The following is a 27,070-nucleotide window of genomic DNA, read 5'->3' on the forward strand; positions in this document are numbered from 1 at the left end:
TCATCAATCACTGCAAGGGAAGCAATTGTCCCAGCAGAACTGATACTGGCAACCCGACTCCTCAGGTTCTGGACTTTTTCACTGGTTTTGTTTGTACCGATTGCATTTGCCTTTTTAAATTGTTGTCTAGCTTTCTCCTAGTAAAGAATTGTTACTCCCATTCCCATATCTTTGCCTGAGAGCCTTCTAATTTAAAGATCCTGGTAATTCAGAGGGAGGGGGGTTTGCCGTTCTCCATTGCACAGGAGGCTTTGCCCTCTTTCACAGACTCCTGTCTTGTCGAACCAAGACACATAACAAGGAATACATTGCTGCTTTTCAGTTTTCTTAAGGCAGGCAATTAAATAAGGCCATCAAGAAGCATGAGAAGCCTTTAATGCTTGAGCCTTATGTGAAGATTCATAGATCAAACAGAGCAAGGTTGGACAGCTGGGTGAGGTGTGTGGCCTGTGTTATGGTCAAGTGCTTGATCACAAATCACTTGTTTAGCATGAAGATTTATGGCTTTTCTGTAAAAGCTGTTTTCTTACTGGTGCTTTAATCCATACTGCCAAAGGTTACTTAATCCTCAATTTACCTACAGCTAGTTTGTTAAGAGAATTAATGCTTTTTAGGAATCCTTGAACACTTACATTTTAATTCCCTGAAAATCATCCATCCATCTCCTTGGCAGTTATGAAGTAAGACTATATTCTGTGTATTGCTAGCTGGAGTTGGGATGGATTTGGGATCAAGTTGCATGGCTCTTTGACTATGTAGTGGTTTTGTTTTGGGGTAGAAACAAGGAAGAGCCCTCTCAGAGAAGCAGTAAGGAGACAAGGGTTGCCTGGATGTCCAGAAGCAGTGCATTTACCCTGAGCAAATGTTTACTGCCAAGGTGTTTGGTGCCATATCTGCAGTTTGGATCTTGGGTAGCAGTAAGTAGATCTCTTCTTACTATGCATGCCTGTGGGCCATATGCATCATAGTCCATCCCTTTGCTATCAACATGGAATAGAAGGGGAACTTTGTGGATGGTAATCCATATGCAGAGCATATGGACTGACAAGTAATGCTAACACACATTTGTCCTCATATGCCATGTTTTGTCCATACAAATGATACAATCTGTATCATAAAGAGGACAAAACCATATTCTTTGATTGATTTACTTATTGCTCAACAACAACAGCAACAACAAAAGTGATTGCAGACAGTTTTCTGTCAAGGTGGGTTTGTCTTATACCTATTATTGAGGGTTTCACCTTAGCAAGGACATTGCCACATTTTTGTATACAGTATGTCTGGCCATCTATGGAGTCATTGTGGGCCTGGTAGATCACAGATTTAGTGACAGTCAAAAATTGCTATCATAATTTGATTTCATCTAGCACAGTCTCTATAATAATTTAATTTAGTTTCCAAATGAAGAAATTTGGCTACTTTTTGTTCCAATGTGGAAATTTTTTAACTGCACTACAAATAGAAGAAAGCTGTGCATTTTGTTTCTGACTTAAAACCCAGCAGGGAAGAATGACTTTTGAGGTGGTAAGAACTAAACAGTCTGTGCCATCTTTACTCACCCTAGTAAGATTAATTTCTTGCAGATCTGATCATCCCAATACACCCCAAGGTGGACTATCTGTTTCAAAGGAAAACAGAAGAAATGAATAAGTCAGATTCTCTTCCTTCCAATGCTAGCAGCATCTGGATTTATACTGCCCTTGTTAGCTACATCAGAAATATGTAGTCATGACATTGCTTGCCCTAAAAACTGAAGAAAATCACTTGCTTTTATAATTAAAGGTCATTTGCTGTGTGGGCTGTGCTTTCTAGATGCGGCTTGAAATAATTTTCTTAGCAGTTGAAGTGTCTATTTATTGAGTGTAAAGGAGCTACAGGCCAAATGCATTACATCTTTTCAACTGAATTCAGTTTGTGATTCTATAATGGAGATTAGGCTTTTCCTAATAAAGCTTGTAGTGAGACTAAGAAAAGAAAAGATAACCACTTTGCTCTTTTTGCTACTAATTTCTGGGACTGAAACGTCTGAACTTTTACAAAGGTGCAGAACAATATTTCAGGATATTTTGAATAGTCTAGTCTTCTTAATGGGCTTTTAAAATACCTATTCTGGATGTTTTTCAAGTTGAAGCCTATTTCAGCTTTTATCTAGCACTTCTGCTTTTATTCCACTCCTGCATTGCTATAGCCAGAAACTCCATATATCTGTGTTTCAGGGGAAGGCAGATGAAATATCTGCTTTGGGTTTCTTTGTTGCCTTTTTTTTTTTCCTTTTTTTTTTTTTTTTTTTTTTTTAACCTAAGGCTTTATTTTTTTTGTTAGAGTACCACAGCTTTTACTTATTTGTGTAAATTCACATTTTTTATTGCTAAAGCCACTCTTCAAATTTAATTCTTATTTTGCAGTCTTAGTAGCAGAGCCTCATATAGGTTAATTTCTGTAGTTGGCAGATATTTTGAAGAAGCACTGACAACTTTGTCAGGAGAGCATTGTCTCTTCTCAGGTTTAATATTCCATTCATCCTGCTGGGAGTTTTCTCATCTCTTCTTGAAGGAAAAATGGAGTTATAAGAAAGAGACAATATCCTCTGCAACTGTAAATCATTGTAGGATTGATTTTGGAGGGAGGACGAGATGGGGAGACAGTGGTATAAAGGTATAAGAAGTAAGATATTTGGCCATAACAGGCAGACAAAATGGGAATTTTTTGCAGTGCAGTACCCTATATTGCCTCTTTCAGAAAAGATCTTTCTCACACAAAGTTGGCATCTGTAAGAGTTTGTACATGTCCAGCCTGCAGGTACTGCAGTGGGTGAGGAAACTGTGGGGAGGAGTTGCACTTAGACCTATCTGCTACAAATATTCTGCCCCCAAATGTACCCTTGGGGATACAGTGAGAGCTCAATGCACTAGAAAATGCCAGTGGTTGACTTAAATTCAGGAAAATGTGATTTTCTCATCAAATTGTGCCAACCTATACAGAAAGGTATCAGTATTCAGTCTGAGCTGATAATAGGTTTAAATGAAGTAGTATAATCAGTGCTGCCAGGAGACAGCATAGACACATCATTCCTTGTGTGCTGCTGTAGAATGGAAATTAAATTGTTCCAAAGGGCTCTGTTGAAATACACCTTTGAGCTTTATGCTTTCTGAAAAGTTGTGATACTTGAAGATCAGTGAACCAAAAGTTGGTTTTTTTTATTTTTTTTTTTTCATACTTATCTGAGGAAGTAGGAGAGTTTTAATATAGTAATATTTGCTAAGGAGCTCTTGAGGGTGGCCTCATACTCTAATGCCTACAGCAGGAAGCAACAACCTAAACAGCCTCAGGGAAGGCTTTTGAACGGACTCCAGGACACCCAGTAGGCTGTGTTTGGAGGATTTATCTTGATTTTATGGAAGCTAAAGTAAGGAAAGAAAAAATTAAAGGAAATATTTTTCTGCTGTAGGTCTTTGACAGGATCTTATATATGTCTTACTCTCCAGTCTCTGCTGAATGAATAGTGAGGGGACTGCATGCATCTCCATTGTCAGCTGGGATGCATGCAGAAATAAATAAAATGTGGAAGATAAATAGTTTTATTTACTTCAGTTAAAGATTACAAAAGTTACAGAATCATATGAAGTATGCAGAAATCTTCACAGCTTCTTGGAAGAAGCATTGGCTGAGGATTTTTTCATTGTCTATTTATATCTCTGACTAGTTTTTAAGAGTACAACAATCTAACATTTGAAACCCACAGTCTCCTTTAAATGCTGTCTACTGTGGAATATGACTTTTGCATAAGTGATGTAAGCATTGCTGAAAAGTCAGGAAATGTCTCAGCTATGCAAGTTGGATCCTTAAATGGTGATTCACAAAGATTTTTAAGTGTCTGAGAGTCTTTTATAGGTTTGCACAGAATCAGCTCTTGTAATGAGATAAACATGAAGCCTCAATGTTATTACAAATAAATGAGAATTTAACAATAAAGGAAAAAGGTATGATTTCTCATTCTTCCCAAAATGCAAAAAATTTATAGAAATTTTGCCTTGCAACTTCTGTTAGAATTGAGGAGGGTAGAAAATTTTTAAATTTTTGAATCATTTATCCACATATTGTAATGATTTCTCCATGCACTGATCACAAATTTTTGCTTCTATTTACAGAAATATAATCTTCCTACATATTTGGTATAGAACAATTTGATTTTGTATGAGGATAGGAGGGTTGATCAGATGAGTGTCAGTTACGTTGACAGCAAATAAGGGACAACTTGTTGAAAGGTCCTGGAAGCATAGCATCCGTTCTTGCATGACAGGGGAAGCAATATGAACACTTCCTTGTTTTCCTTGTCTGCCTCTTTAGCTGTCTGTGTTACTTTTGCATGAATTCATCAGCAATGGCATTCTGTAGGAAGTGTCTCACTGCCTATCAGAGAAAGCAATAGCTTTCTATTGCTCAAGACCACAATGCCAGGCAAAATGGACATATTATATTTCCCTTCTTTCTCAGTTTATGAAATTCTGATGGTGGCTGTTATTTTCATAGAAGGGATTATGTTTCTGATATTTCTGAGAGCCCAGAGAATGATCCTAAATATCTCAAAGAGGCTCAGACAACAAGTCACTCTCTATGAGTTGGAGAGTGATCAATTCTTGATCAAGAACCAAACGTCAGTTTTTCCTGATGCACCACACACACAAAATTGATACCTGCTTGCAAAGTCTCCCTTCTATCTCACAGCTGCTATTAGATTAACAGGCATCCTCAAAGAAAAAAAATGGACCATTTTATGCCACATCATAGTGTGTTAGAAAACTTAGGAAGCGTGGCATTAAAAAGCCTGGAATGAGCTAATCATCTGGGACCTTCAGAAATCCAACTGCTGGCAGAGCTGACCTTGCCCCAGGTAGGTGCAGGTATGGCATGTTAATGTCTGGTTCAGAGCTTAGGACTGAATTAGAGCTAATCACTGCAGTCAGCATAGCAGGATAGAGAGAACAAACAGTGACATACAAATTGAGTGAAAGAAAATTGTGCTAAGTAAGGAAGGAATAAATAATTGGCTAGGTTCTTTGTTATTACCTTGTAATGAAAAATTTGAGTTTGTTACTGACCTGCTGTTAAAGCCAGTACCATTAAAGTGGAACTGGAATGTTAATAGCATAAGTATTTCTTTCTGATGCTTCTTGCTTAATGCACCTTTAATTAAATCTTTTGGAATAACCACTTTGCTTTTCTTGGGAAGGAGAAAAAATATTGGTAATAATCCATTGCTAATTTAGGGATATCATTTTTGTAACCATCAATGCAATTAGTAAAGGTTGCTTGGATATTTTGAAGCAAAATTAAATGTTAGAGCTGTGCAATGCACTCTTGTAATCTTTTTACACGTATAGCTCTTAGCATGCTGCTCAAACAGCAAGATGATAACAAGTAAGGTGATTATTCCTTTTTGTTGTTTTTTCAGTGCTTTCCCCATAGTGAGTACTGCTGAGCATGTGAAAGATATGCCACCAAATCTCCCATCTCACACATAAATAAAAGTGGAAGAACAAGTTATCAATGCAGTTTAAGTAGATGGGAGAATTACCCTGAGCCCATCAGAGGCCAGTGTGAACTTAAAATAAACCCTTAAGTGACTAAAAGTTCAGTTCTGGCAGTAGGTGCAGAAAGCATGGCTGGCTGACTGACAGGCAGAGTGAGAATCTTGCCTCTAACTTGCAGTCATGGCTCAGGTGATGGTGGTACAGGGGTAATGAGCTTGGGTAGGGTCAGTTCCTGAGGAACATCCCACTCATTTGCTATTTGTGTGAGGACAGTGGGGAAGGGAAAGCAGAATTAAAAATGGAGGGATCAAAACCTTCTGAATTTTCTTTTTCTAAAGGGAAACAGGAAATGTAGTGCTTAATGGATGATAAACTCCTTGTGAGGTCTGAAAGAAGAACCTGTTTGTTTCTGTTAAAGAATATAACTGGGTAAGTTTGTCTACTGCTCTGATACCCATGGAAAAAGAGAAAATTTACTAGGAATATTGCTGATGCAAAAGGAGCTTCTGTTCTCATTAAAATTCCCCCCATGCTGGCAGATAGCTCAATTTGCTTCTACTCAGTCTTACTTCAATACCTGGCATGATGCATCAACAGGGAAAGAATCTTCCTGAACTGCAATCTCTGGCCTATGGCAATGGATGGTGGTAATGACTCCCCTGGGGTTGTTTGTAGACAGCATTCAGGTCTGCTGTGGTGAAGCCAATATTGCTTTGCTTAAGATAGATAGAAGAGTTTGTACCAGTAAAATACCTTTAAAACAGAAAATCAGCATCCAATGAGACAACATTTGTAAGATACTTTTATTTTTTTCAGACCAGTATGGTTGGATTCACCCCAGATGGATATCAAGTGCCCACCAAGACTTCTTTATAACTCCTCCCCTCAGCTGAACAGGGGAGAGGAAATATAATGAAAACCTTTTGGGTCAAGGTAGGGTTTTTTTCTGGGTGTTTTGTGAAACAAAAATACCAATGGCATATTTCCTCTCCAAGTACTTTTTTGGTCAGGAACATCAACTGTTGCTGAAAGTCATTAACTGTTCATGGGCTGGGAAAGTTTTTATCTTTGAGAATATATATCTTTCCATGATAAAATAAAGGATAATAAATACATGCTTTGTACTGATAGATTCTCTTAGTGAAACACAGCTATAAAGAACACATTTTCAGCCACCCTGTAATAAATGTGCATACCAGTCAGAAATAAGGTCTGCTGAGTTTGCACTTCAGAGCACAGATAATTTAGAACCATTAAGGAAATCAAATGGCAGTCCTGAGATGGTAACAAAAGTCTTGAAAGTATAGACACAGGATCATGAGGGGCCCTAAGACCATAAGCACAAATGAGTAGTTATTGATCAGTCTGTATGCAATATGGAGAGAAACTTGTTTTAGGGTATAATAAGAAGTTTGACTTACCTGTGCTCACTGAAGAAGCAGTAGTGGAATTGAGGTGAGTATCCTGAACAGTGTTTAAAACAGGAACCTCCTGCTAGAAAAATCTGTATGTTGTGAAAATTGGTAAGGAAAATCTGCAAACGTCTGTTAATTCTTTTGCCAAGTTCTGTATGCAGGGTTCAGGTCGCTTAATCATAAATAGATTTGTACATCAGCCTGTGAAAATTGACTATAATTTATTATACAGGTGTCTTTGGATTGTTTTTGAAGTCTGCAAGACAAGTTGCTGAGTTAACTGTTTCTATACTTCAGAAAAGAACATGCAGAATTGATCACTGTGATATCCTCTGCTGTAATAATGCACTTACGATTATCATCACTAAAGAAAATTATACCCAGGTGTTTGGTTAAGGTTTGGTTGATTGTGTTTTGAAAACTGGATATTAAATATGAATGCAACAGGACTTTGGGAAGGGCTTCAAAATTTGTCTGTATTCACTGCCATAGATATTTTTTCTCTCTGCATTTGGAAATAATGCCCTCTTATAATACAGCCATGTAGCAAATCCTTCTATCTGTTCAGCTGATCACGCATTATGATTTGGTTTATCCTTTCAAGTGGGTTAGAATAAATGAGATTTTCTCCACAGCTGAATTCTTAAATTGCCTTAAGCTGAACTTGGCTATTGATGATGCTGTGGAAATGGTGAAAGTTGCATGGCGCCATTCATCACTACACTGGGAAAGTAACATCTGAAAGGATGGGAATGAGGTAAATGTTATCTGTTAAAAAAAAAAAAAAGGCAACAAAACCCAAACATTTACATTATTTACTCCAGTGTTACAAAAATTTGGACAATACCAAAAATAGTTGTTTGTTTTCTGTATGGAAGAAAAGCAAAGACACTGTAAGAATTGGAGACAATGTATTTGATTTCCTCTTAAAATGCAGAAAATATGTGATTAGCAATATCAGAAGAAACCAGTCTGCGTGAGGCTGACATTGGCCAGCTGCCAGACTATTGAGTTGCCACTGTTTCACTCTGTCACAAAACAGGTGTTGGGAGTACAAAAGAAAAAAAAAAGGGAAGAAAATAAGACTTTTTAGCATATGCTGTAGAAAAGAGAAGGAAAAAAAGAAAGAAAGAAACTGTACTAATAATTTATCCAGACACCTGGAAAGGATGGCCAAAATATCCTTACTCCTTTGTTCTTGGTGTGCTTCCCACACTAGGCTGCTGGAGCACCTGTCTTACTGCTCTTTTAATTTTTAAAGTATTAGCTTTGAATGCAAAATACAAACTCAGTTTTTAGCAAAGGCTCATAAAGAGATTATATTAAAAAACCTAAAGACTTCTGTCTTTCAAAGGATCTGCTGGGAACTCAGCAGGTCTGAACCCATGTTGGAAGTGGCACATGTCATCATGGAGCCATGGACAAACTCACACAGCCTGCGTGCTCCTGCCTGGCTCCTGGAGATAAAGCAGAAGGAGAATGAGGAGAAATGCTACACAAATAAGTGCTTGTCTAAGTTCTGATGTAATTTGGGGTGGGTCACTAGCTATCAAGTTTATGCTGAAGAACTCTGGCCTGTAATTTATTAATCTCTATTGCTTTAATCCACAGCTGTTTTTGAGCCTGCTGCAGCTCTGGTGTCATGGACAAACTGGACTTGAGGCGAACGGAAGCAGTACAAATAAGGATCACTGTCATGTGCATGAACAGTACAGAAAAGGAGGTGAGGTTGAAAAGGTGTCCCTAGTAAACACAGAGGCCTTAGTTGTGGAATAACAGATCCTTACAGTTTCTTTAAAAATGTTATAAATGTAGCACTAGTAGCTGGTATAAATTTCTTTTACTGACCTCTTTGGTGCACAGGCAGGAAGGCTGAGATTATACCCCAGATTTAGGTATTATTTGGTATAGATCTAGCAATTATAGAACAGCCATGTGTAAATTTTAGTTTGAATTTAGTTTGGTGATCTCCCTGCCTGAAGTTTCACAGGCTGAAATATCTACAGAGTTAGATCAGAAAACAGCAGTGAATTTTGAAATATCAAAGGCAGATTAGCCAAAATACGCTTAAGTAGTTGGGGCTTAATTCTTTTGGTGTTATGGGAAGTGACCTGTATCATAATTTTCTATCAAGATTATAAATACATTCCTCTATTGGCATTTGACAGATGTATGGAACTGAAACTTTATGTCTTTGAAGATAATCAGCAAAAGATCAATATCTAGCCCCATTTTTAAGTTGTAGTGGTTTGAGGATTTTTTGGGTTTTTTCTTTCACTTCTTCCTTCTCCAATTAACTTTTGGTGTTTACTTGGAAATCTGAGAAACCAAAATATTTTGTCATTAATTCCTCTGTAATTCTTCTTTTGCAAACTTCTCATCTATATCAGATTTTAATACTTGTCTTTCACTTTCAGTCTAACATACAGCAAGGAATGTGTTTTCTATCAAACTGTGCATGTGCTTAATCCCTACATTTTTGTTAGTGAAGGACATTAATTTTTTTTTCCAGTCTGAACTCTTTCTCTTCAATGAACAAACAGCCTTTGCTCCTTAAGAGCTTTTGTACCTTTCATCTCTAGACCAGGTGAAGTGCTGCATTGCTGCATTTCTGAACACATTTTCTTTAAGAGTATTCTCTCTTCACAAAGAAATGAATAGCTCGTGCAGAATGATATGGGATTAGTCACAATTTGAAGAGAGTCAGAAACAAAGCAGTCTTCTGAATGAATGCTTTCCTACTGTATGTGGCTAATTAAAATCCATTATTGCTTTCTGCTTTCCAAAAAGTAGTTGAGATGGGAATTATTGGTAGCTTGTGGATAAAGCCTGAAGATCACATTGTAAAGCAGTGAACAATTTGCAGTTAGATATTGAATGGCAATGTATCGGTGATGTATATTTGAACTGACTGAATGACCAAAATAATGTAAGGCAAAACTGAATAAATTCTTATGTTACACACCCATGGTTGGCCATGAAACATCCAAACACCATTTTTAAAGGCTTTGATCCTTCTGAAGATATGAACAATACCTTTAGAAGGATCTGAGTACATAAGTCAATTTGAATACCTACATCAGGAATTGAATGCCAGGTGTTGAGGGGGCCCCAAACTTTGAAAGAATTATGCTTGTTTGAGCTAGTTTCCAAGAACTACTATTTGTTGTAGTGCTATTGGAATAAATATCTCTAAGCAAATGTGGAGAGTTGGGACTTCCAGTAGATTTATTTTTTCTAGTTTAAAAAACTGAAATTATTTGAGCACTTCCATTTTATATGAAGGTGTTCAGAGTTTGCAGTTTTTTGGTGAGATTTTTACTGGCTAAGCAAACACGGATATGGGAAAAGACTTGCTAGTTCAAAGATGATCACTCTTGCCTGAAAATTTGCTCTTGGTATAGTTGCCACCACTTCCAGAACAGCCAGACTGGGAGGGTAGGAAGAGCTTGATCTTGGGTAAGGTAAAGAAGGTTTTCTAAATATTTGCCATGTGTTTATAGAGAACTTTCACTGTAAGATATTTCAAAATAACTGCCTCAGGTCAATACACTGGTACTTCTAAAAATAAGAGTTTTGTCAAGAAATTTGTGGTTGTGCAAACATAGCAAGGCATTGCACAGAAAACACCATTCTACAGTAGGGTAAGAGCTCTTGTACCCCTAGGGGCTGATTGTTGTTGCAGGCAGATGATGCTTTCATATCCATTGAAACTGCAATTTTAAATTCAGATGGTCTCTGTTGTGCTCTGATTATTTTATGAAGGGCCTTGCTTTCCAGCTCCATGCTGGCATACTAATTTGATAGTTATTTCTTTTCTAATTTCTTAGTCTCAGACCTAATCTTTATGCTCCTTCTAATTGTTTTTTATTATTACATTTACTGTTTTAAGCTTTGGTTTCTCTCTGTACCTTAAGTAGCTTGCTGCTGGTGCATCTTTGCTACACCACTGTGCACACAGTATTCACTGCCTGTATTTGCATAATGAGCTAATCTTTGTTGGCTGATTACTTTGTGGAAAGAATTGAACTTTTAACTGATAATAATTGCAATCTATGAAACTGCACAGTCACCTCACAAATGATCAAAGTATGTTTGCTCAAAGTTCTGCTGAAATTGATGAGCTCTCACTCTACATATTGATACCCAGCTAGAAACTGCCTAACATTCAGCTCTATCAGAACAAAAACTGTGATCTTATTAGGTCAGTTGCTCTGGAGTTAATAAAAGTAAGATCTTTCTAAAAAAATTCCCAATACTGTTCTTTGTATAGGTAATGATGTATCTTAATATAATGTTAGTTTGAGGCCAACAGAGGAAAGCTTGTACTTTTCCCAGCTATAGTTTTAAACTGAGTGCTTTGCTTTGTGCACTGAGCTTATGACACTAAAATTATATTTGCAAGCAGAACACACAAAGCTTTAATTTCTTCAAACAAGTTAAATGTCTAAAGCTATATATTAATGCACCCATCACATCTAGCCTAAATTACTTAATTTACCTTTCTTGTGAAAAAGATGTAGTAAATGTTAGCATTGCTTTCTCTATTCATAGATGAAACTTTTGAGGTAGAATTTGCAAATAATATAATCTTAATGAAATTGTCATTGTGATTAAATAAAACAAAAATGTGTCAACATTGGCCTTTACTACATGGCCAATGAAGTAAAGTTGAATGTGTTGTTACAGTGATAATGTGCAGTTACGTCCCTTGGTCTTTGTGAGCAGCACATTCTTTCTTTTTGTGAATAATGTTTTTTTCATAAATACAAACCATGAAATTGCTACTGCATTTCAAATAATTCTTCATACATTCTATCCCATGACCTGAAATTTTTTGAAATTGCAATAGAAACTGCTGGTACAAATACAAAAGAGAAGGCTCCTTCCTGAAGATCTTGCATGGGGTAAGATGAAGAGGGACCAAACATTCTTCCCCACATCCTTCAGCTCTGAATCACAGCATGGAGAACTTGATTTGCATGCCATTGTCCTTGAGGAGGGATGTGGAATGAGGAGCTAAGCACAACATTTCCTGGCAAAAGATATTTGAAGACATATATGGGGAGTTCTCCATACTGCTCATTCTTTTAAGTAACAGAGTATTCAATTGATGACAGATTTCAGATTTCTGTTAGGAGCTGTGACAAGTTTTAAAGAGTAGCAAGTTGAACAAACCCTTGTGTGAAGAGGCTGTGGTTAATGTCAGAGAGGCTGGAGAAAAGGCTGAAAAAGGCTGAAAAAAAAAGTTGGTTGATCCAAAACCACATTGTGAGAGTACAAAATCAATCTGAGTTGACTGTATTGTCATCAATCTGGAATGTGCAAGTAATTGTTGAAGTACCCTTCTGCAGTTTGTACCCCGAATAACCTCTGAGTGTTATCTTCTACTTTTGCAATTGTTGTGTAACTTCACTGTTGTTTTTTAAAGCTGTAGGTGACATGGGTATACAAGGACCTTAGAGATAGACACTGGCAGCTGTGGTATATAGTGGAAGAAAAGGACAATTCAATCAGCAAGCTGAAATAAAAGCTGTGTGCCAAAGAAAATCTGCTGTGAGTCTTAACCAGTTTGTTTCCTGAAGGAAAACTTTTGTTGTAGGTGCTGAGCTTGTTTTCTTAGTGTCCTGGGTTGAATTTTTGATGCTGAATTGTATCCCTATCTATCTGTTTAGCCCAGAAATTAGTTTTGGCACCTTTAAAACTAGATCTGACAGTGAAGAGGGGGAGAAGGAGAAGCAGTGGAATGTCTGAGGTGGTTGAAGCTTTTATCTCTGTTTTTGAAAACAGTTTTCCTTCTCACAGACTGTGCTGTCTGCAGCATGTTTGGACAGCGGGAGAAAGCTCTCCTTTGCTTTTAAGTTAGTTTTTGTTAGCTAGCTGAGGCAGTGAAGTTCCCTGATTTTCTTAGAATTGTTCAAAACCTGCTCTGGACTGAAAACCCAGAACACCAGAGAACACCCAGAGAGGTTGTACTGTTTAATATTCTTGTTGTTTCCATGTTTTGTGAGTACTTTACTGTTAAATAAATAAACAAACAGGTTTTTGTCCAGTTTTCTCTAAGCAGGTTTTTGTCTCCCAAACTGGGCTGGGGTGGGGCTGCTTGAATTTGCTTTCTAGAGGGACCCCTTTGGAGATTTCCTCCCTAAATTTGCCCTAAACCAGGACACTTAGAATCAGAAATATTTGGGGGTTTCTCAAGTTTCTGGCCCATTTTTATCTTCTGAAAGGGTCGTTTGGAAGACCAGTTCTGACATTTACTCCCTCTGTTCTTCAAAGTCAAGTCAAACTGGCTGCTCCCAATCCAGACCATGATGTACCATAAAGAATGTTAATGTATTTCTGTAAATCTTTCAAACTTCTTCAGTGGCCAAAATTTACATTAGAAATAAGTTCATGTTGGGGGAAAATATTCTTACTTTGGGATTTTGACACTTTCATCTTCTCTACTGCAATGAATAACAGGTTAAGTGCTTGTGACACAAGTGGAGGAGACACTTTTCCTTGTGCACACTATTACTCATGTTACAAGCTCACCTTGCAGCCCTGATGGGGCTTCCACACTCCACCTGAGCATGTAGAAAAACAACCCTTACAAAATAAGATTATGTCCCTCTGCTGTTTTAATTATATAAAGCAGCTAGTGGAAGGATCTGATAGGAATCAGAGTGGTGCAAGCACTAAGCACTAAGTGGAGAGTATTTACCACTGAGGCAGGAATTACAGAAGGTAGCAGCTTGTTAAGATTTTTTAGCTGCCTGAAACAGCACGTTCCAGGAGTTCTGTATTACCATTTTTCTGTAATGAGTATTATAGTTCCTTGTAATTTTGGGGGGCAGTGCTGATGGAGAGGTGGACTGTTTTTTTATGAGAGACACTTAAAAGGATTTGCCACTCTGAAAATAATCACTGTGCTTTTGGAAAATATTTTATGAAATCTGTTGTCAATATTATGTTGAGGCAAACTGTCTTATTATTCACCAGAGAGGATGAACTAGCTGACTCAGGGTGGACGGTAACATAGCAAGTTAGTTGCATGATGTTGTCCATAGCTGTATGAAACAGCTGGCACCAAGAATAGCCAGAGTGGTAGCTGCAGCAGTGCTGCAGGCTAAAAACAGAACAATGGTTGTTAAACAGTACACTGATAATCCTCCCATTCATTCAGTTCAGGATGTTTTGGAAGCTTCAAGTCTACTGCATGTTGAAGGTCAAGGCAATTATTCAGGATATAAAATTAGTTTCTCTAAGAGACACAGTTGCATGGCTCCAAGTGACTTGGCTGAAAATTAATCAAATTTAATTTTCATGGGAGTCTGAAAGTGTTGGGATATATAGAGACCATGGTTTCCTCTCACTTCCAAATTCTGTACAAAATTAATCTCCTACAAATATCTGAATGACTCCAAAGTGATTTAGACAGATGGTCTAACTGGCTTAATGGGTCTGTAGTTTCCCTCAGAAGGGATTCCTTGCCAAAATTGTATTTTTTCCAAACTTTGGTTTCCTATTTCCTAGCAGGAGGCTTTTCTCTGTTGATTTAGAGCTAGAGGAAAAAGGGCAGTATAACCAAACACCATCCTGTATCAGCATGGGGAATAAGATTTTTTGGAGAAGAAATCTTTCCCTAGAAAATCCATTGCAGAAATTGTGACAGTATACACATTATGGCAGTGTTCACGACAGTGCTTTTACAAATCAAGAAAAGGTTGATCTGAAAAAAACCCACTTGTAAATATGCCTCCTAAATGAAAACTGTGTGGCAATAGATAGCCTAGAAAAATTAAAAAAAAAAAATGCATCTAAGCCATCAAAAATTTTGAGGAGAGGGAAGTTTAATTGGATTGCTGTGCTTGTGAAATTCTGTATTAAAACTAAAGCAGCATTTTAAAAGCTGAGTCAAATTTTAAAGGAGTTAATTCCCACAACATGGATGAATCTGATTCCATTACAGGCTTTGAGTTAGAGCAGAGAAAATACCAAGAGCAGATGAAATCTTTTGAGAGAGTAAACACTAATTTCTTTTAATTGGTTAATTTCCCTTGGAGTTTTCATTCCTGTGGTGTTTGTTTCCTTAAAAACCTACTGCAAAAAAGCTTGCTTTCCTCATTCATCATTTTAAGTGAATTCCATGTATTCTCCTTGTCTTGTTCTATTTCTGAACAGGAAACTGACTGTATGAAATATTAGCCAGGTATCAGTTCCTGATTTAACACCATCTAAACTAATTTTTCAAACCATGTTGAAACCTCCCTATGCACCACTGCTCTGTATATTATGCTTTAAGGCCTTTTGGTTTTTGTGATCAAAGAATCAAACAACATTATGCTCTGGAGCTGTGGGGATTTTTTAATTTACTGGTGTTTTGGTATCAGAGGAACAGGGAAGATGTTTTTTCCCTATACACTGCTGAGTATACAAAACTTTTTGAATCAGTTCGTGCTAGGTGAAGTAATAAAACTGGTACCTTATTCACAATCTGAAATGTAAAGAATTGTTCTCCTTTAGCTTAGATGTTCAATAAGCATTAACTCTATAAGGACAGGATCTGTGTAAATGGAAACACCATTTTAAATTACTTGAAACTACCTTGAGGAATCTAGCTCAGAAGACTCATATCTCTGTCTACTTATGTATGATCAGTTAATAAACAAAATGCCAGTAGAAGTGTCATAAATATAGCCCACAGATTCGCAGAAACAGTACAAACACTGCAGCTCTCCAAATGACTTCCTCCTGGGAAATAAATGATAGTTACTTCTGATGGCACAAATAGACTGCTACATTTCAAACAAGTTCTTAATTTTTATCTGTTCAAACTACATAAAATTTATCTTCTGTTCTAGTCCCATGTGATCGATAGGTAGATATTATAATTTGAAAGGGAAAATGTATGCTGAAATTACCACCTATTCTTGAATCTATGGACAACTGCTATGTTCCATTGCTATGGATTAGCTAAAAAGTACTTTAAGACAACACAAAATGATTTAGAAAAGCTGAGACTTTTTATCTGTTATCCTAGCAATTGAGCAGGACATATTAAAACAGTCAAACCCAAATTTTGAGTTTGGGTTTTTACTATTTGCCACTGATCTGCTTTTTCCCTTACCACATCTAAAATATTTTGTTTTAAAGTTTCTAGTTGCTTTCACTGTCAGTATTTCTCTTGTTGCATGAACGCTACATATAGCAATGAAGAAACTTTGTACCTGCAGAACAGTCATTAAAAAAAAAAAATTGGCAAAAGGCAACTGGGCAGACATGAAGAGGTGAAAAGTACTTTTGGATATTACTGTTTTTTTATCCCAAAAGACTGACTCATGCTGCAAAGACTAAAGGAGGTAGTTTGGAAACTATATATCTTTTAAAAATAACACAGATGTGTTTCTATCCAGCATGGCATCCCAGCTGATGGTCAGGGGAATATGACAGACAGACAGTGGTAGCAGACTCCATTTCCTCCAGTAGGAGCCTGGGTCAGGAATGCTGACAGCATATTTGGGTGGGTCATGTCTTCCTACAACTGGCTTCTCAGTTTTTCCAAGTTGGGGATTTATTTAGTGTCTTGTTTTGGGGGTTTTGCACCATTATGTTTATTTTAAATCAAGTTTAGTTACACATTTTAGGCACAAGAAAGGAAATACTTCTTATCCTTTAGTGCTTGGGCTGTCACTGGGGATTTGGAACAATGAGACAGCTGAAAATAACAGAGAGAAAAAGCCTGACAGAGGTAAATACAATCATGATGGAAAGAGCAGCTGGAAGAGGAAACCAGAAAAATACTAATGGACTTAGAGATAGAAACTGTCTACATCTCAGTAGAATAGCTCCCTGAAAGAAAATAGGAAGCTGAATGTAGAAATTTATATATAAACCAGCAAAGCTGGATAAGGGAGTCTTCAGTCTGGAGGTAATATAGCATGTGAGCATGTCTTCAAGTATCTGTTGCTAAAATGGTCATTTGTTTTCAGACTGTCATTGATCTAAAGAAGGTACCATTGTTTTCTCAATCACTTCAAGCTTTATTTCAGTCTACTTGTAATAGGTGTCAATGTCCTGTTTCTGTCATAGGGCACAACAGAATGTTCAGTTATTAGCAGGCATTAAGATTTAGCATTTACATAAGATTTTTGTGTAATAACTATTTTATGGTTCTCTAATTAATCATCTCAGCACATACGGACTGTATGAAAATGTAGATGTTTTGCAGATGGGGAAACTGCAGTCAATTGAATTGCTGGAAACAATGCAAAAATTGCTTCTATCAGTAGCACTGCTTGGTAGTCAAGCTGTTTGCTTTCTACTATTTGTATCTGACTCTTCTTTCTGGTTATTGTGTACTGGATCTCTTTGGATTAATTTGATGCAATAGTGATGAAAATTGTTAATATTAAGGGTGACCTCTGCAGTATCTCTCTCTTCTTTGCTGGGGGACAAGGAATACAAAATGACAGCTATTTATATGGCAAGAGTCCCTGGGTTACTCATATGCCTATCACAAAGGCTATTTTCCTGAAAAATTTCTGCTGCTGCTAAAGGAATTAATGACTTACTTCATAATGGGTATTTAATCACCCAGGGTCTGTCTAGAAATGTATATATTAGTGTTTGAGTGTTATTCACCACTTGGATGTTTGTTATTAATTGTTTCTTAGTTTGAGATATATGCCTAAATAAGGATATTTAAGAAAAGAAAAACTGCTATTAAGGTTAAAAGAATAGGTATCTTGCGAGTTGTAACATTCATTGGCCTCAGTGTCAGGCAAACACTTGCTTCTATCAGTTCTTGTCATAATTCCTTCCTCATATTTGCCAGCGTCTTTTATTAATGTAGGCGAGCTAACACAGTTCACAAAAGTGCAAAAATATTAAAAACATATCTTTACTAGACAGGAAAAGAAGCTAAACTTGTGAATTTATGAAATGCACAGTCAGGAAAGTAGAAATTAGTGGCAAAACCTTTGTCAGTGTTCACTCTTAGGGTTGCATATAATTTCAGAGGTTTCACTGCAGGTTCTAATGTGCTTTATAATTTGAATTTCAGTATGTGCTCAATTAGTGTATATATATCCACTTTATCTAGCAAAATTGTTTTTAAGGAACTATGCAGTAATATTTAGTTTGTCTCCCAGGAATATGGTAACAATAGTGGATAAATTGGAATTCAACATGCATGGTTTCCATTGGACTTCCAAAACACTATAACATTAATCTATAATAAAAATATTTGAGATTATGGATATTCTGTAAAGAAAATGTTGTTCCATGTGTTGACAAAATATAGTATTTTCCCTTCTTCTTTAGCCAAATAATAATTTTAAATATTCTAATTTTACTCACAACAAAAGTTAATAATGCTTTATTACATAAAACTATTTATTTGGGTTTTTTAAAGACAAGAATATCAAGTCTTTTTTCATTGCATGTATTCAAACTTCTCATTTTCTCAACATAATCCACAAAGTTAGAACAAAGAATTTGGTTTCCATTTGTTGACTTTTCATGTACATGAATACACAATAGCAGTTGTTTCTAAATTTAAAAAAAAAATCCCTTTGTCAGACCCAAGCAAAATATGAAGGCTTAGGATGGTGCTACAAGCAGATGATAAAGAGACAATGAGTTGAGAACAAGTTCAAGGCTTTAGAAGGAAGAAACTTCAGCATCCTACAGGTGACTTCTGAAGCTGCCTTCTGCTAACTGAAAATGAGACTGTGCACATAACCTGTCTGGGAAAATCTCATTATCAAAAGTAGGTTATATCTTATTGAAAAACTATATTCTGAAAGCACTTATTTATTTTACAGTATGTACATTTCAACAGCGTGGCTGATTTTAGGTGAGACTGAGGTCTCAGTCAATCAATCAGCATCCTTTTAAAGGATGTAATCAAAACAAAGTGCTTGTTTGCTTCAGCTATGTGTTCTGTGCTTTTATGGTCCTCATGTCTTTCATCAGCATTGGTCTGTAGATGTCCTGCAAGCTTTCCATGTAGTCTAAATAATCACTCACTCGAAATCCATGCAGTGCTTCCTCCTGCACAGATACACAGAGAAAGCATTTATTAGCTAGGGAAAAAAAAGTGCAACTCCAATTTAATGAATTCCAAGCTTCTAAAGATAGCTCATTTTGTTCTGATTGTCAGAGCCTGGCTGTTTACAATAGATCGTATTATGTTTTATTTAGAAATACAGATTTGGCAATATCTGCTTTCAGACAGTTTTTTTTTTTTTCTAATTACACACTTGGTATCAGGGAAGTTCATTTCACTGGGATGTTGTTTACCTCATTTTTGGAGAATATCTTATTGAAGATTTTTAAGGTAAACAAAGTAAGGTTTAAGAAGGGAAAGCCAGGTACTAAAGTATTCTTTTGAAAGAAGATTTCTACACCAGCACATGGCACAAGTTTATAAGTGTGGCTTTTATATCCAGCTAGATTCTAAAGAGAAAACAGGAGATGTGAATATTTTTTAAAGCAAAGACAAAAGAAGATCTTCATAATGTGCTTAAATAAAACCAGAAAAAACTGTTCTGCACCACTAAAAGTGATTAATTCTTACGAATTCCAAAACACAGACTAAAAGAAAGTGCCCTCAGAAAACAAACAGATAATGTTCCTTCTCATAGCTACTATACTGGAGGGATAAGGAGGATGCCCCAGAGAACACAGGATCCTGAAGAATGGTTTAGTGTAAAAAGGTATGAGTACTGTTGTGTACTCATAATCTACTAAGTATTACCACTGTTGGCAGCATGTGCTGCAAAAAAAGTTCTGGAGCCAGTCTCTGTGGACATAAGTTGCACCTCTGGTGTATTAATTGTGAATCTCTGCTAAGTAGAATTCTCCTGAGAACATTTACTCAGGCTTGGAAAACTGCACTTGGGCATCTGAACAGGAACTCAAAATAGTCTTTATATTTCTTCTCCTCTACACAGAAGCAAAGTGAAAGTAAAATTTTACCTTCCAAGTTGCTCCTCATGCACTATAAGAAAGCTGACTATAGTGGAACATATAATTATATATATATATATATATATATATATATATATATATATATATATATATATATACACACACACACAAACATATATCTGGAACTAAATGGCATGTAGTGATAGGACAAGTGGAAACAGCTTCAAACTCAAAGAGGGTAGTTTTAGATTAGGTATGAGGAAGAGCTTTACTGTGAGGATGGTGAGGCTGAAACTAAGTTCTTCAACACTGGGAGTGTTCAAGGCCAGGTTCAACGGTATAGTGGAAGATGGATTGGAACTAGATGATGTTTAAGGTTCCTTTCAATTCAAACCATTCTAGAGTTTCAATTAAGACTTATCAATAGCAGGAGTACAAGTATGCTCCTTTTTTTTCAGTAGTGGTTACTCAGTAAATTGCTGATGTTCCAGTACTGCATTAATTTACATTTTTTTCTCATTAATTTAATAGTACCATGCCAAACCTTTAGTCTGATTATACTGCATGTAGCAATGTATGAATTCTTTCTTCTATATTTTACATATTCTATCCAACAATGCCATCAAGATACAGCTTTAAAGATACCTACTCCAAAACCAGGGAAAATAAAACAATAAAACACATTCATTAGACTGTGTACCAAATATTTTCAAGGAAGCAGATTGTGCTGAGCTACGTTTCCATATTTAAGCACATGTAAGTTGGATGTAAACCAGTCAGAAAACTATTATTCTTAGGACAGACTAAGATGCAGATATCTAGTTCTCAAAAATTTTGACAGGTGAAAAAGCTAGCAAAAAAGACAAAAATGTCCCTGTGAAGAAGAGTAAGATAATGTATAAATTTACAACTGCAGCTACAGATATGCACTACCCTGCAAAAAGCCCCAACCCCAAACATAGTTTATAATTGGGAAAGAATATGAAATTGTGAGGTTGGTTATATAGTAATTTGCATTTCTTCAAACTACTAGCTTGATCAGCTTTGTGCTACATCTCTACAAGTTTCAGCAAGCAACAACTGTGCAAACCCACTTTTCTGGAGAGCACCTTGTTCAATGAGATTGAGCCCACATACAGAGAACTGAATCAAATGCTCTCCTGACTTCATGTGCCTATTTTCATTGCTCATGAAGGAAATTGCTCAGTGAAAAATACAGGAAAGCTATTTTCTGGAAAACACTATACACAACTTCCTGCCAGGGAATAAATAAAATTAAAATATTATTTTACTTGTTTAAAAGGACTAAGTGAAATTCAGTAAGAGTTTCAGATTAAATATATATATATATATATATATATATACACACATACATACATTATATATATATATATATATATATAAAGTATATATCCTCAGTAATCAGAGCTTTGCTTCTCCTCAACAGTTGAAAAATTAAGAAACCCTTACTTTCAGAAAAACCTGAAGATCTCGGGCTTCTGTGTGCTTCAGGATGTCTTGCTGTAGGTGTCTGAACAGAGAAATACATACATATATTTGATAATCAGGACCAAGTAAAATGCATATGGCAATGTAGTGACAGATCTCACTCCAGTCCATGTAATTCCAGAAACATTGAGTTATCCATTGCAGACAGATCTAGATGAGAATGAAATTATATATAATTAAGTAATTCTATACATTCTGTCATAATTGATCAGCTTTATCTCTTTTCTATACTACAGAACCTTTTCCCTATAACATTACCCCAGCTATGAAAATAAAAGGGCTAAAGTACAAAAAGAAGCCAAGATTCACAATTTTTAATGCACAGCCTCTGAATAGACTCCTAGTGAGTTTGACTAAAGATAATACACTGTATCCATGCAATCCACACTTGTACAAGTGTATTCCAGCACCTCCTAAGTTTGAGACTTGAAGTCCAATGAAAGCAAAAATGATTTTTTTTTAAGATTTTGTTTTAAATGTGGCTTAAAGGATAATGATAGTGATGAAGACATGTTCAATGAGGGCTTTCCTTTCAATTAAAGTAGTTCTCTGCATTATAAATGAATGCTAGGTCCTTCCCTAAAACACATTTTCATTTAATGAAGAGAGTATGAACACAGTGACTCCTTTGCCCTGTTCTAAATTACAATGTATTAAGAGGTATAATGTACATTTAATTTGGTTCTAGACCACAAATCTTCTGCTAATCATTCCTTAAAGTGTTTAAAAATATCCAGCAGAATTACCACAATTCCAATTAGATGACAATAACCATAGTCTGGTAGTAAATCTGTTTTGAGATATTTACTGAGGCACACAATCTCTTAAATACATCAGAACTGTTTCCACAGTTCAGAGTTTGTTTTAAATACTGCAGTAGAACTGCAAAATCATGCAGAAGATACAGTGGCACCCATGAAAGGCATTTCAGTAACTTGTTAAATAAATGAAAAAAAAATTATTAGCAGTTTAGAACAGTATCTATGTATTACTGAGTGCACACAATTAAAAAAAGAAAATAGTGTAACTTGCACAAGAATAGCTGAAGGAGTGACTGTCCCCATGTATTTTCTTCATCCTAAAATAGGAACCTTATTACAAGCACCTTATTCCTATGCTGAGATAAATTCCTTCATCTGCTATTCTTCTTGCCTCAAAAACCAAACACCAAGCTGACTAATTTGAGCAATGTTTGTACCACAGTGGCATCTGCCCCCATTAAAGAGTCTTTTCAGCTGTATATCTTGCAGGAAAAAAATGAATTTTGAAGGCATACGATGAAAAATATTTTCCTTGCCTTGGCACAGCAATACACTTTCTCACTCTGGCAAGGTGTCCTTTGCATGGACAATCTAACTCACTGCCTGGGGCTTTTTAGCCTTCATCATGACTGCAATCTTTAGAAACAATGGTTCATACATAGCTGTCCATACTATCAAACAATTGTTTTAAGTAGGCAAAATGAAAGCTGGTGTTACAGATAAATATTCTTCTGTTGTAACACCTCTTTAATATGAAAGAATAGTGTGTTACCTGATTGTAATAATTACAGTAGCTCATATAAAATTAATTTTTCTCTAATATCACAGGAATTGCTTCCTAGTATATAACCCATGGTAAATTACCCATTTCTCTCCTATGGAAAATTTAGATAATTATTCCAGGGAATAAGGTATTTTGTTTAAATGCTAAATCTCAGGATTTAGTATTTATTATTTTTATCAATTTTTCTGCATGAACATGTAATAAAAGGTCATCAGCTCCCATACACTGGTATTATTCTATGAGTTAGTCACTTTCTATTTTCAGACGCTCTAAGTCACTGTGTTCTTACCTCTTACCCTCAGTATTATAACAACCACACAAGTGCCATTTAGAAAAAATGGCCAGTAGTTCCTCAGTGTTCTTGATTTTGTAGATTTAAGTTAATAGGTTGATGATAATTTAATACACTTTGATCAGTTACCTGGGATGGAGTGAAACCAGACATGTGGAAGGCTGAGCAGACAAGGGGCAACTCAGCTTTCAGCAACATTTCAACGTAGTGAGCACTGCAAAAATAGACTGGATGGATGCCATATTCCACTGTTGTAACAGGCAGGTGCATCTGGTTAACAACAACAACATCATCATCAACAATGAAACTCAGGAACAGGATTACAGAAATGTATTGTTTTTTAATGCCTTGCTGAGAACAATATATAAACATACACACTTTTATATGTAAGATAAGTAATTCTGATTATTTTAGAGACAGAAAACAGGATAAACAAAATAGATTGTATTTTCATCAAGAAAAACATGTAGGTAACTAAAGAAAAGTGTTAATAAATATATCCTAATTATTACTGTACATTAGTAGTCTATTTCCTTATTGTATACAGGCTTTAATTGTCAAAACAGGGATGGAGAAATTGTTGTTATATTTTAAACAGGAAAATTGAAGAAGAGAAAAAAGATTGATTTCTGCTGATTTTTTTTCCTCTATTTAGTAGTGGAGTGGAACTTCCATGATATTTGGAGTTGTTTTTTTGTGTGCACATATCTTTGCAGCATGTGTGGAGAGTGTGAGTGAAATTCTATTATGTGCAGCAAAAGGAGCAGAGGTTTTATCACTATGGAAGGCTCTGGATATTAATTCCCAGTTCCAGGTACTGAATCCTTAGCACCAGTGGGTTTTTTTGGGTTTTTTGTGCACTCACAGAATAGAGTAAATTTCAGCACAAATTTCATTATGCTGGAACAACCTCAGGCCAGACTCAGTGCTGAATGAACTGATACCATCATCCCTTCTAGTGACAAGACAAATCACTTGGTATTACTACAGAAGCCTCCATGCAGAAGAAGCACAGAATCTAATCTGCGTTTCTTGTACCTCACAGTTCTCTGGTAGAGACTACAAGTTTAGAGTTTATGTTCAAAACACAACATGACAATGTCCAAAATATTAAATATATATTAAATAAATGTCCAAAATTTTAAATAGCTGGGAACTCCCATAATGAAAGATAGAAATTATGCTTCCTATATTACAACCTCAGTCCAGATACTGACAATTTAAAATTGTCAATCATACAGTATTTATGCAGTAATAATTTTTAAAATTTACTAAATATAGTCAAATGTATTAAGCAAATTTCAAAACTGTCACCAAAAATACCCAAAAAATCAGATCAATGGACTTGCTCTCTTACTGGAATCTGATAATTAAAAAAAAGTTCATTCAGCAGTATCACAGCCTTCACACAGAATTTAATGCCACTAACAAAGTTTGTTTTACTGCCAGCTTTAAAATTCATTAACATTGTCTTCAGACCACCTGGTACTTCTCTCTTTTCAAACAAAAATTTGAGCAAATATCAGATCTACATTTTTCCATGAATTTTTCAGGGTCATGTATTTAGATACGGGAGCTTAAGGAAAATATAATGCATTAGGAAAAAAAAAACAAATAATAAAAAAAAAGTTAAGAAAAAACAAAACAAAGGAGATTAATAAAGTCTCATTTGTGAATGTTCAAAGGAGCCTTTCAGAATGAAACAGGTTATAAATTCTTACGGATAAATGCAGTCTTGGTAGCCAGAGAAATGCTGAAACAAGAAGACATGAAAATTGCTGAAGAAACGTCAGTGTCCTCCCCCTGTCTCCTGACATTATGAGGAAGATGGAAGATGCAAACCAGTCATAACCAGCATAGTGCTCCTGCAAGCAGCCTGAACAGGGAGGTTAAGGAACTTAGGCAGAGATCTACTCCTCACTCTCCTGCAGCAACCACAGCTCTCCTCCTTCCGATATCCACAAACACAGAGCCAGGAGTTGGGGTTGTTCGACATGGCCAAGGGGAACAGAGCTGCACTGAGGGCAGCATCGAGGCACAGTTGGCTCTCAAACTGAATTAAGAGAAACAGTTTAAGCTGTTTTCCCCTTATACTATTTTTTTTAGTCAATACATAGTCAAGCTAAATCAGTAAAAGTAAACAAAAAGCAAGTAAATGCAAAAAAATCTGCACCAAAGTGAGTGTGTTTGTAAAGTGCAAGAAAAGAGAATAGTGGAGGAATAAAACAGGAGTTAAAATTATATTTAAAAAAAAGTAAAAGAAAAGCCTTAAAAATGAGATTCAGCATATTCTGATATACACCTGAAGTATATTTTAATAGTGCTATGCAAATTTAATAGTGGTATGCAAAACAGAGAATAATATAGCAAAGCTGGTTGAAAAGCTGTTATCTGTTTTATTTATTTTTTTTTTACAGGAAGTTCCACAGTAGATCCAAAATAACCAAAAGTCTAACCACTTCTATTGATCTGACTACTACTTATCACACTTACCACTACATGGGCAGTATCATTAACAGTGTTGGTATTGTGGGAGTACCACACATACTCATTAATGTTCAAAGGTGCATTGCTGCAGGCTCTTTATCACAATCAAAAACATGTGATCCCACTCCAAAATAGTTGATGAATGAGAAATGTGAGTAATGAGAATGAAAAGTGAAAGAGATTTGCACTTCTAACAAAGTATGGGAACAAAAGGGTCAGCATTTTCTTAAGTGCATTGGGAATGTGTTTAACTTAATAAAATTACAAAATAAAAGTGCTCTTTTAATTTTTTTTTTCTTTCCATAAATATAACACACCTACACCTCTATTGAAAGTCCAAACTAGGATTTCAAATTCCACGAAATTTTTAGACTATATAACTTATACCATCAGGAAAGGATACAAAGTGAAGACACCACAGTTCTTTGCTGTTGTTTCAGAAACTCCTCACAATTCACTAACACGAAACACAACCCATTTTCAGCATCTTCTTTTAGCAAGTTTAAGTATTTTCCATATCTGTTTCAAGAAGTTAAAAAAAACCCTCTTTAGTTAAGCTGTCATAAAGTTGTTCATCACTAAAATGATGCTGCAGATATACACATAAATAATCAAATAAAACCTTCTGTGCTCTTCCTAGAAAGGGTACACAGCAAACATCTGCTGCTCATTGTTACAAATCCTCACCCAAATTCCCTTTAGTTCAGTTTTAGAGATGGTGGTGGGGGAAAGCGAGTATTCTAACACACATGACTCAGTTTCTTCACATACAATATTTATATTTCAATATAATTATTGTACGTGTAATTATTATAATCAGAATTCAAACATAAATGCTAAAGATAGCAATCGTGCAAGTACAGATATCTAAGCTTCTCCTTCATCACAGCTCTGCAAATTACCAGCCAAATAAAATGTTTAAATGGCATATAACTAAGCTTAGCTAAACAGAATCATATAACAAAGTAATGTGAAGGGAAAAAAAGGCACATAATTCAGGATAATGCAATTTTATGGTAAATCTTACTAGCACGTTACAGTTAGTCTTTACAAAAACAGAGGATAATAACATACATCAACTGTAAAGATAATTTAATTATGTACTAATACCTTTTCCAATTCCAGTTAGAATTCATTTTCCTAAAGTTTATCTTAGATTTAAATGCTATAAAGCAATGAGTTGATGGATTAAGTATTATTAAAGTTATTCTGTGAAAATCAAACAAATCCTAGAAATACTCTAGAGAAATATTTTAATACCATGTACCTGACTGTCATTTCAACACCAAGCTGCTGCACAGATGAAAGGTTTTCTTTCTTAACATCTACATCCATGGCTAAAACAAAAGAAAATAAATTAAATAAACTAT

At 35.8% G+C, this 27,070-nt stretch overlaps 1 protein-coding gene and 1 long non-coding RNA gene across 14 annotated transcripts in view; one reads left to right on the forward strand and one right to left on the reverse strand.

The window, feature by feature from the left end:
• The first annotated feature begins 1,019 nt into the window (after positions 1-1,019).
• Positions 1,020-18,993, forward strand: LOC146767890 (uncharacterized). Its single transcript, XR_014953732.1, has 4 exons — positions 1,020-5,963; positions 6,351-6,467; positions 8,561-8,672; positions 11,802-18,993. It is a non-coding gene; the product is annotated as an uncharacterized LOC146767890 (long non-coding RNA).
• TBC1D32 (TBC1 domain family member 32) overlaps positions 18,296-27,070 on the reverse strand; it is a 74,844-nt gene continuing 66,069 nt past the window's right edge. For 12 of the 13 annotated variants that reach the window (XM_021547178.4, XM_085575090.1, XM_021547177.4 and 9 more), the window contains 6 exons: positions 26,968-27,037; positions 26,104-26,219; positions 24,935-25,089; positions 23,343-23,483; positions 21,338-21,526; positions 18,296-18,988 (listed from right to left, as the gene is read on the reverse strand). In XM_021547178.4, the coding sequence (XP_021402853.4) occupies positions 18,869-18,988; positions 21,338-21,526; positions 23,343-23,483; positions 24,935-25,089; positions 26,104-26,219; positions 26,968-27,037 (791 nt within the window). In that variant the 3' untranslated portion in view covers positions 18,296-18,868. The remainder of the gene's footprint in view (positions 18,989-21,337; positions 21,527-23,342; positions 23,484-24,934; positions 25,090-26,103; positions 26,220-26,967; positions 27,038-27,070) is intronic. The other variant, XM_077782252.2, reaches the window with a different exon arrangement.

This window comes from Lonchura striata, chromosome 3 (assembly GCF_050655825.1).
Source record: "Lonchura striata isolate lonStrDom1 chromosome 3, ASM5065582v1, whole genome shotgun sequence".
Taxonomy (NCBI): Eukaryota; Metazoa; Chordata; class Aves; order Passeriformes; family Estrildidae; genus Lonchura; species Lonchura striata.